Source organism: Blastocystis sp. subtype 4, assembly GCF_000743755.1.
Source record: "Blastocystis sp. subtype 4 strain WR1 chromosome Unknown seqid_0012, whole genome shotgun sequence".
NCBI lineage: Eukaryota > Bigyra > Opalinata > Blastocystidae > Blastocystis > Blastocystis sp. subtype 4.
Window position 1 is genome coordinate 1 of NW_014569535.1, and position 10990 is coordinate 10990.

A 10990-nucleotide genomic window follows, 5' to 3' on the forward strand; every position below is an offset into this window, starting at 1 on the left:
AGAAAACAGGAGATAGATAGAATCGCGGGAATAGAGAGTATTCTTGTTCTCTACAATTATTCCTTGTCCATGCTGAACATCGTACGATCTGTGAAGAGTTTTGCTGTTCCATCCTTTGCAAAACTTGGTAGGTGATCGAGGAAGTGTTTATGGGATAGTTGGTTCTAAGCAGATTCTTCCTGCTTTTACTAGTATTCGAAGTATTACCTATGATCGTAAGAAGCCCCATCTGAATATTGGAACGATTGGACACGTCGATCATGGAAAGACCACTCTGACTGCTGCAATTACGAAAGTATTGGCAGAACAGAATCTGGCCGAGTTTGCTGCTTACGACCAGATCGATAAGGCACCTGAAGAGCGTGCTCGTGGAATTACCATCAACTCTACTCATGTTGAATATGAGACCAGTACTCGTCACTATGCTCATGTCGATTGTCCTGGACATGCTGATTACGTGAAGAATATGATTACTGGTTGGAGAACGTTGGAAAGCTGATTTGTAGGAGCTGCTCAGATGGATGGAGCTATTCTGGTCGTGTCTGCTGTGGATGGACCAATGCCTCAGACTCGAGAGCACATTCTGTTGGCTCGTCAAGTGGGTGTTCCCAACATCGCTGTATTCATGAACAAGATTGATCTGGTTGATGATCCAGAGTTGATCGAGCTTGTGGAGATGGAGGTGAGGGTTTGGGAAGAATGATGATTCTAGATTCGTGAGCTTCTCTCCTTCTACAAGTACCCTGGAGATGATATTCCAGTGATCAAGGGTTCAGCTCTGTGTGCTCTGGAAGGTCATGATGATAAGATTGGGAAGGATAAGGTGATTGAGCTAATGAAGACTGTGGATGAGTACTTCCCTCTCGTATGGATTCTCGAATGATCTCATTTGTAGCCTAAGCGTGATTTGGATAAGGATTTCTTGATGGCTGTGGAAGATGTGTATTCCATTCAGGGTCGTGGTACTGTGGTAACAGGTCGTGTGGAGCAGGGTCGTGTGAAGGTGGGTGATGCTGTGGAAGTTTGTGGTCTGCGTCCCACAGCCTCAACAGTAGTGACAGGTGTGGAGATGTTCCACAAGTCAATGGCTGAGGGTCAGGCTGGAGATAATGTTGGTTTGCTCCTTCGTGGTGTGAAGCGTGAAGATGTGTTGCGTGGTCAGCTGATCTGTAAACCCAAGTCGGTGAAGGTGCATCACAAGTTTGAGGCTAATGTGTATGCGCTGACGAAGGATGAAGGTGGTCGTCACACTCCCTTCACTACCAACTATTCACCTCAGTTCTTCATTCGTACAGCAGATGTGTCTGGTAAGATCACTCTGCCAAAGGACAAGGAAATGGTGATGCCTGGTGACAACAGTGCGATGACAATTGAGCTGCAGAAACCTGTGGGATTGCATGAAGGACTTCGTTTCGCTCTGCGTGATGGAGGTCATACGATCGGAGCTGGTGTGGTCAGCAAGATTTTAGACTAAGTGTTTTATTGGGTAGTTGTTTGTTGAATCATTCGAGTGACGTTTGAATCGATTCTTGGATCCAACAAACAGAACTCGTTAAACATAAATCTTACTTAGCCATGAACATTGAATACGTCTTCTGTTGCTTCAGCTTCTTCATCACCATTAGAATCGCATAAATCAGACCATCAGCTGAAGGAGGGCATCCAGGTACGTAATAATCAACAGGGAAGATACGATCCACACTATCCATGATCCTCTCATCTCTTTACTAACCCTCTCACGACATTGTAACTGTATGCATAATAACCACCACTATTCGAACAGCTACCCATCGAAATGACATAACGAGGCTCAGACATCTGATCATACAACTATTCTATCAAATCGCTTTGCTAGTATTCACTCGACGAATGGCAGGAGCCATCTTATTTGTAAGCGTTCCTGATACAATCATAAGATCAGCCTGACGAGGACTAACACATCAAATCCATTCAATTTACCTACGTAGCACGGGGAATCATACCCAGACGCTCAAAGTCAAATCGAGCGCTAGAAGCCTGTATCATTACCTCGACAATCAAATCCTACTTCAATCATTTCCATAGCACAACAAGCAAGACCAAACGTCATAGGGTACACAGAACCAGCTCGGCAATATGCAATCACCTTATCAACAGTTGTTACACATGCATCAATAGCGTTATCGACTTTCTCAGACTTGCTAACGGGAATCTGGTCAGGATGTGTGAAATAGTTTGCCATCTGGTGGGATGATGGGTCAGCAGGGTCCCAGACCGCCATGCATTGACCTGGAAGCAAAATACCCGACTTGGCGTAACTACACAACTAAGCCAGTTTACAAAATACACTACGTCTTGATAGCATTCTTCGAGGCTGTCTTTGCGGCAGAAGAAATGATACGCTGCATTTCCTTGTACTTATGAAGAAATCGGGATCCAAAGCAATGAAACTAAAATCGGGCTGATTTTTGGTAACAAACAGAACAAGCAACTGTATGAACAGGATGTGCTTCTGTATTAAAAACTTGCTTTGTAAGATCCACAACCTTATCATCTTTGAAAAGAAGGTATGCATACTTCACAGTCTCAGCCAAGAAGAAACTCTCCATATTATTCTCCTGAGAATGGGGATCATCGACATTATAAAGGTGACCAAAACCAAAGTTGGTTTTGGTTGACTTTTCAATTCCTTGCCACATTTTCCATCCCCATTCTCGGTAAATCGGATCTCCTGTGATTTGGTTCATATAGTACATAGTCTCAAGAGCTTCAGGACGAAGAATGTAATAAGGTGCTCGAGGGTTCACTCTCGGTGAAGGACCATCCATGATCATAGATTCTCCTGCTATACCTGTAGCTGTACTAATATACATTCGATAACAAGTATATGCAAGAGATTTGGCATTCGCCAGATCACGATCTCGAGTGTTAGGATTGATATTATGAAGGACTCCCAAAGCCAACATACCTCCAGTGAAACAGGCTAATGAACCCATTGACCTTCCATTGTGTCCTCCTTCATAATCTGATGTATAGAGCAAACCAGATGGACTTCGACGGAAGATATGTTTCGTGATCCCATCCACTGCATTGTTATACATGGTTCTGATTCGCTATTGGTCATACCAATCTGTAACACTTACCTCATCCTTCTTTCCTTCGAGAATCCACATCTTAACTAAGTATTCATAATATGAATCAGCTCCTCCACTCATCGAATAAGGACCTCCTGAACCTTGACCTGTGACTACATTCATTCGCATAGGAAGAATCCCATCCATAGTAGTTGCCTTGCTTAGTGAGTCATATAGTTTATCCATCACTTTTCGGAACTTTCGATTCCTTGTCTTTGCTGCAAGATACAGAATCTCAACAGAATTAGTTCCTACTTCAGCTAGAATCGCATTTCCTCCTGTCCAACTAGGTGAGGAAGCAGCTCCAGTGTGTAAATTGATACTGTTATGAGGATAACCAGATGGAGTATTAAATGCAGGAAGCATTCGTGTAACCAGATCCTCAGCCTTCCTGAGGTACAGTGAATCTTGGGTAAAGTCATACATGGCCAGTAGACCTCCTGTAATACGGATATTCAGTTCAAATAGGGAGTTTCCACGATTCAAATCAAAGTTGAGTCCTTCAACAAGAGATCGAGCGTTTTGAACCTCTTTCTTCAATCCCATCAACCAAAGTGTGTCTAAAGAGTCGATAGCCGTCATAGCTACACCACCCCAGTTATTCTTGGAATTCCCATTCATAGGACCAAGTTCATCTTTACCCCATGCATGTTCACGATAATTGGCCCAGGTAAAACAGGTAAGTCCTCGGATATGGGCCGCACGCTGCTCATTCAATGCATGATAATCTGAAGTCAGTGCTGGAGGAACAGCAAAACTGAATTTACCAGTTGTCAGGAGTGACTCTGATTGGTTTAAAAGATAATCAGAAAACGATTGAAGTGGTTTTGTTAGTTCTGGTATTGGTTCAGGGTATTCTGGCTTACACATCTCATCTACTTGAGGTGGAGGAAGTGGATACGTCGTTGTCTGACGCAAGGAAGATGCAGGAGGTTGATAGACTGCCGGTCGCTTGAGGTACTGCTCTAAGAGATCTGAAGTCACAGGAACTTGCTCGAATTTCATATCCTCACTTTCAAGAGTTTCAGTTTCGGTATCGGTCATTGGAGGTACCTCTATTTCTGGAGACACTTCTTTGGTCTCTGGGGACATAGTCTCCAACTTTGGTGACACAAACTCATTACTCTTCTTCTCAGTTATACTAGCGGTCAACTTAATATGGGGATCCTGCTGTAATACAGAATCAGCACTTACAGCCATATTATTAGTATCAACACTCGGTTTCCTACCCATTACGCATCTTTCACATCTATACACATAGGAAGAAGAAAGCCTCATGATCACAACAAATGCGCAAATGATAACTATACCAAAGATGATCTTGAGTCGAGTAGAACGAACTACTGTTTTCTGATACTTATTTTCATCATCATCAAACGAATCCGGCAATCTATAGAAGAACATCCTATTCATGAATGGTATTAAGGAAACAAGATATCAACTTGTTTATATAGGGTTATTTTGATAATAGAGTGTAGTGCTCGAGTAGCTCAGCTGGTTAGAGCGTCGTGCTAATAACGCGAAGGTCTGGGGTTCGATCCCCCGCTTGAGCATTTTTCTTTCAACAAACATACACTACTTAAAAGTTTCGTGTACCTTCACAAACCTAAATTGCCGAGGATTTCCAGAATTTCTATCGATTATACTTGAATCCAATAACTACATAGAGGAAATGGACTGTCTTCGATTTCCTTCTATCCGCGAATTCACAGACACAGATTCTGTAGAAGTCGATAACAGGAGTGGGGGGATTATGGCTTCGGGCCTCGAACATACTGAACAAGGGAACACATACTGAAATGATAGATGAACTGATGCAATCCGCTTGTCATCTTGATATATCTAGATTGAAATCATCTAACATCACTTACATAGGACACTCCTTCTGCTTCAGTAAAAGATGACCATTTCAAATGGTACGATCCAGAACCCAAATACATATCAAAGACATCTCCCTTCCGGTACAACTCGATGGAGAAACGTAAGTTCTGGATGGACTTTGTATTGTTAATGTAAAGCAGCCGATTCCAAGAGGGAGTGATTCCAAGAACAGGATCTGTTATACAACAATCCTTATTGGGCAGAACCAGCCGACATCGATATTGCGAATTCCAATCTTCAATTGTAATTTCGGCTCTTTTGATTGTCAACAGCAGAAGACAAGGGGATATGGAGATTGATTTAGGAACACTAAACTTGGTATCCTTATAGATTCGTTGGATTTGGATTTGAAGAGAACATACCACAGAATCAAAGACATGATCGGTGACTTGAAGATTCAACTGAGTTGATTTCCCATACCGATTTGATATTATGTCTGCAGAAAAAATTGATGCTATTGCAAACGGTTTTCTATGAATCACTCCAATCCTATACATAGACTCGGGTGTTATCGTATGCTCCCTTCGACGAATCGCAAAATCTATAGAATACAACTGTAAAGAAAGCTGATTTGTTGAGTCTATCGAAAAGAAACATCCCAACTCCGGATCTCGATTCTTTTTCATGTGGCCAAGATTGATCACATTATGCATATACGAAATCTATAATATAAGGACATAATACGAATAAAGTACCGATACTGAATAACAACCATTTGGAATTCCATTTGAGGATAGAATTGTGATAAGCAAACCATTAACACCATCCATTTGAGTATCCGATAGAAACGGAAATGGAAGTGTTCGATTTCGTTTTCGCAATTAGTCCCAGGAATTGATCTTATTTTTATAGAATTGTTAAGATAACTATTTGATATCCTTAGGAGTGAGCATCTTTTTCTTCTCAACGAATGCAGGACATACGGGAAGATAGTTGGAGGGGAGAGAGTCATAGTGCTTCCGAAGTTGTGGGTTTCTTCTACAGTCCTGTTAATGTGAACCCCGTTTTTACCAAACGGAACTCCAAATCAAAGAGACATCGTCATCCTGTCCCTGAATTTGCTCAAACCAAGTAGTTGCTGATGGAAGAGGCTAATTTGCAGTTTTCGTTTAGTTCTGAAAAGTATCTGTAATTATTCAAACTACCTTTATAATCCTGACTTGCCTGTGAACTGGGATGACGTGTTTTCGATAGAAAGCTATGTTGATGAGGCTGATTGCTGTCCAATCTGTCTTATGCCGTTCTCTGTACCGAGAGCAACAAAATGTGGACATATCTTCTGTTATCCATGCATCATGTACTATCTTCGTCAACAAGAGGATGAATGGGTGAAATGTCCAATGTGTGGAGAGTACTTTGATAGTCTGTCACTCCGTCCGGTACGTATTCTTCATGCCAAAGCACCGATTCGTGAATCCAATCCATGTACAATGGAACTAGTTGCTAGAAATCGGGGTGTTGTGAATGGTTTCTCTGCTTCTCTCGATAATATTGATACATACCTCAATAACCCCTTCCCTCTAGCAGATTCACCGGAGCAAGTGACGCAGTTCTGTCATTTATTGCGATATTCTCCTCAATATGAATTGAAGAACTTGGAACATGATTTGAATGACATTGATGCATCTCTCGCTTCAATGAATTCTGCTGGAGAAGTTCTTCTTCTTGGAGCACTCCAAGTGATCAAGGAGGATATTCAAGGAAAAATACAGACTATACAGGCTTTTCTTCAAGTTCATCCCAATTCCATACCATTAACCGTTTCATCCTTACATCCAATAGATAGTGATGTTCTTCTCTATTACAGCTGTCCATCTCACTTATCATACCACCTGCATCCTTTTACTCTCAAGTGTCTTCGATCCCAATATGGTGATTACAGTGATCTTCCTCCTACTATCACCTCTACTGTCGTTCAGATCGATGACGTCGAGGTTGCTTCTGGATCAGCCGCAAAGGACCCTACACTCCATCACTTCCCTTCTTTTGCTCCCATCCACTATGTGGAGCTTGATATCCGTCCCTTGCTCTGTGGTCGACTGGATGAGCGACTGTGGAAGGAAATGAAGAATCGTGAAACGGAGCGACGTCGCATCCAGCGACTGATGAAGCGAGAGGAACGAAAGATTGGAGTAACGTTAGTTGTTTGCTGTCATGAATAGAGACATATCAAGAGAGAGGAGCAGTCCTTTATGGAACAATTTGCTCCATATTTGGTTGAAGAACCTGAGGTGAAACCCAACATGATGGATTGTGTAAGTTTTCCAACTTTGCCTTCATCGACACATACTCCCGTTGAACAGCCTCCACGGAATGCTTGGAAGGAGAATGACGTTTTGGGAGTGAATGTAGAGATTTGCACTGCTTTTGAAGACTAGTTGAGTTTGAATCGAAGTATTCAGAAGGGCAACTTTCCAGCACTTGGTGAATCGAACAAGACAACGTCATTATCAGCGCAACCGAAATCTACAATGGATTGGGGAAATGTTGCACATGCTTCTCCACAGAAAGCAAAGTCGAAGGCAAAGAAGAAGTCTATTCCTTTATTCTCCTTTTAGTATCTGTTTGTTCAGGGATGTCGATATTGCGAGAAGCAGGCAAATACGCCATTGTCGGAGTTGCTGGGTTCTCTCTTTATCAGTTGACTGTTGATTTGGTGTATCAAACAGGAAGCTTTGTTAACAACTGCTTTGAATGGTTCATTGTGAAACGGATACAAAAGGAATATGATATTCTAGGTATCCTAGGATCGTGCAAATGAACAGTATATTCTGATTCATAGTGGGAAAACTTCTAAGATTTATAAGGTTAGGAGGAAAAGAGATGGAGAGATTCTTGCTCTTAAAGTCCTGAGCAAATGTAACATCTATGTCCTCGAATCCAATGCTTTCGATAACGAACGATTCATTCTTTCTAGGGCAAATCATCCAAACATTATTAATCTTATTGGAAGTGATTCCAAACTGATGTATCAACAACTAGAATTGGAACTGGCACCAGATGGATCTGTACGTGTTTGACTTCTTTCTGACTATAGTTATTATCTTATGTCCACAAACATGGTCCATTGAGCGAGCTTCTTGTTGTCCGAATGCTTTGTCAACTTCTTGATGCAATGATCTATTTGTTCAATAAGTTGATACTACTTCATCGTGATATCAAACCTGAGAATGTCCTCATATTCCGGATCCCTTATACATATTCTGGGATCGTTGATCACTATTATAAATCTATCCAACAAGAGAATAATCTCGTTTTCAAATTGTGTGGTAAGTGTTGTCTTTGGCTTTCAATTAGATTTTGGATTTAGCGGAATTAACAGTGATAATTGTGGAACCAAATGTGAGATCCGGGACGACTGATCATGTGTAGACTATACACATCCCGATGTTTTTGAGGGTTTGCAGAAACACACTATTGCTAGCGAATTATGGTCTCTTGGAATTGTTGCACACTATGCACTCTTTGGAACAAATCCCTATTACAAATATTCTCAAGTTGAAGACAAATCCATGTTTATGAATCGGATTTGTATGGAAAGGCGGAACTGGAAACGTCTTGGACCCAAGCTAAGGAGTTGCAGATGATTTTGGTGTTCATTTGTAGACTTCTTCAAGATCTGTCTCAACCGAACCAACGATATCTTAATTGATGATGTGGTACAATTGTACAATGATTTGAGTGAAGAAAGGATACCCTGATCAACAGTTTGAATTCTATTGTTTGTTATGAATATGGTTGGATACAGATGGAATTCCTGAAATATGCTTTATTTTCGCACATCTTTCCGTTTTATGAATATCGACTCTAGATCCGAATGGAGGAGCCTCGAAAAAAGAATTCTATTATTGACATCTATATCCAGTCGTTGAAGAAGGATAATGAATTCTACAAGAAGAAAATGGAGACTCAACAGAAAGAGACGATGGAGTTGAGTCTGAGGTATGAAGAAGAAAAGAAGAAGCAACAGTCAGAATTAGCATCCTTAAAAGAGGATCTTGCCAAGATGGTTCGTGAGGTTACCAAATTAAAGGGTGACAATGCATTGCTCATGGAAAGACTAAGCGAATATGAATCATCCTATGTTCTCGGAAGTGGTTCTAAGAAATTGAAGGATGCATTAGGAGAGGCTCGAAAGCAGTTACGTGAAACTGTTGACAAATATAATGAACTCGTGGACTGCTATGATGCTGCGAAAGAGCAGTATTCAGGCGCTTGTTCCGAGTCTGTTGTTCTTCGTAGTGAGAATGAAGACTTACGAAACGATCTAGAGCGGTCTAGGCAGATGTATCAGGCAGCTGCAAAGGAATTAGAAGATAATCGCGACGATATGGCATCGATGATGAAGGAACTCAGTGAATTGCGCATGGCTATGGAGCACGCTCCAAAGACGGAAGAGGTACAGTCAGTCTCGACACGCTCTTCTGTCTCTTCCTCCTCGTCTGTTGGACAAACTCGTCTTATCACATCTCTTCGTGGTCAGATCAAGGAATTGACAGGTATCATTGAGAAGATGCGATCTGAACCGGAAAAGCGAGCTCTGGAGGCAACGACAACACTGTCAGCAACTCGCTTGATTCTCGATTCTCTCTCAAAGGGTGTTAGCTCTCTGTTGGCAACGGTATCCAATGATGATAGTCCTGCTGTTTCCTCTATCGTCTCTACAGTCGCTCAGCTGCGAGTACATGTCAGTGATCTAACTATCGCTGTAACTGATCAAGCAGACGAATGTGCTCAGTTGAAGAAATCGACTCGTTCAGTGGGTATTGCGTCGAGTGGAAGTGTTAATGAGTGGATGCAACGAGCTGACACAGCTGAACGTCAGTTACTAGAGGCAAAGAAGCGGGCAGAAGAGGCCGAACAGCGTGCAAAGGAGGCTGAGCAACACTGTGAAGAACTGCAGTATTCTTATCAGAACCCAGCTTCGATGGATGATTTATCAAGGCGAGCAGATGTAGCAGAGAGGAAGGTAGTTGAGCTGTCACAGAGAGCTTCCACATTCGAGCGTCGAGTGAGTGATCTGGTTAGACAAAAAGAGACCACTGAAAAACGTGTACAAGAACTGGCACACTCACTGGAGACGATTCAAGAGGAACGAGACTCGTTGAAACGTCTGTTAACTACAGCAAATAATGGATTGTCGAAAGCGAATTCTGAGGTAACACAAACCAGAGTATCGAATGGTTCTCCTTCTCTCCGAGAGACAGAGTTGCAACGACAACTGAAGGTAAAGGAGGAAGAGATTCGACAGATGCAACAGAAGGCTGATGAATATCAGAAACAAGCGAAATTGAAAGATTCTTTACAGCAACAGCTGACAGCTAAGGATACAGAGATTAGCAAACTGCGATCCTCTGTAATCGAGTTGGAAGGAGAACTTCAGCGCTGTCAACAGGATTTGGAATTAGCTCTCTCCAAAGAGGTTCCTCCTCCTATTCCTCCTCTTCCTAGTGAAGTTCCTACTGTTTCCATGATTGGTTTGATGGAGGAATCGGTACCAACTCTACCATCCAACGAGGTTGTCCCGAGTCCTATACCATCTAACACAGACAGTCATGTTGTTGAGGCAGGTACCTCGGATGATGCTATTGTTGAGGTGTTACAACAGATGATCGATTCACCTGAAAGCTTCAGTCTTGATACCATCGATGATGTCAGTTTTCCTGGTAGGTTCAATAACGTACTATCATATAGATTGCGGGTTCAATGACGATCATATGCTATTGTTTACGCGGTTCTTGAGGGAGAATCAGTTCCCTAGTCTTCGGATCATCGATATGTCAAGTTGAACTGTCATTTGATTTTCATCAGTAGATAATGTGCTAACAGAGAGAGGTGTAATTCCTTTCATTCAAACTCTCATTCAGAAGAAGATTACTACATTGGAAACTCTGGACCTATCTTGTGGAGTCCTATTTGTACTGTAATTTGTAGTCAACCAGCTTGATGACCATTTTGCTCAATCTCTTCTGGATGTTTTTGTGAGTGCGAATGTT

General features: G+C 41.9%; 5 protein-coding genes across 5 annotated transcripts; 3 read left to right on the plus strand and 2 right to left on the minus strand.

The window, feature by feature from the left end:
* Window positions 1-69: 69 nt before the first annotated feature.
* Window positions 70-1474, plus strand: JH06_5291 (elongation factor Tu; the record flags this gene model as incomplete). The annotated part of the gene is made up of 5 exons (XM_014674305.1): window positions 70-127; window positions 159-476; window positions 507-682; window positions 713-865; window positions 896-1474. 5 exons carry the CDS (start codon window positions 70-72, stop codon window positions 1472-1474), a joined length of 1284 nt encoding a protein of 427 aa, XP_014529791.1.
* Window positions 1475-1565: 91 nt separating this feature from the next.
* JH06_5292 (subunit NuoB) lies at window positions 1566-2387 on the minus strand (the record flags this gene model as incomplete). The annotated part of the gene is made up of 6 exons (XM_014674306.1): window positions 1566-1701; window positions 1733-1830; window positions 1863-1932; window positions 1964-2016; window positions 2048-2297; window positions 2332-2387. 6 exons carry the CDS (start codon window positions 2385-2387, stop codon window positions 1566-1568), a joined length of 663 nt encoding a protein of 220 aa, XP_014529792.1.
* A 42-nt stretch (window positions 2388-2429) lies between these two features.
* On the minus strand, window positions 2430-4346 carry JH06_0821 (mannosyl-oligosaccharide alpha-mannosidase; the record flags this gene model as incomplete). Its single annotated transcript, XM_014674272.1, has 2 exons — window positions 2430-3092; window positions 3123-4346. The coding sequence occupies 2 exons, from the start codon at window positions 4344-4346 to the stop codon at window positions 2430-2432; spliced, it is 1887 nt and encodes a 628-aa protein (XP_014529758.1).
* Window positions 4347-7569: 3223 nt separating this feature from the next.
* On the plus strand, window positions 7570-8581 carry JH06_0823 (AGC/PKA protein kinase; the record flags this gene model as incomplete). Its single annotated transcript, XM_014674273.1, has 5 exons — window positions 7570-7745; window positions 7807-8002; window positions 8032-8263; window positions 8292-8336; window positions 8367-8581. 5 exons carry the CDS (start codon window positions 7570-7572, stop codon window positions 8579-8581), a joined length of 864 nt encoding a protein of 287 aa, XP_014529759.1.
* Window positions 8582-8811: 230 nt separating this feature from the next.
* On the plus strand, window positions 8812-10979 carry JH06_0824 (hypothetical protein; the record flags this gene model as incomplete). The annotated part of the gene is given in 5 exon segments (XM_014674274.1): window positions 8812-8924; window positions 8937-10660; window positions 10689-10778; window positions 10809-10912; window positions 10929-10979. The coding sequence occupies 5 exon segments, from the start codon at window positions 8812-8814 to the stop codon at window positions 10977-10979; spliced, it is 2082 nt and encodes a 693-aa protein (XP_014529760.1).
* Between the last annotated feature and the right edge of the window lie 11 nt (window positions 10980-10990).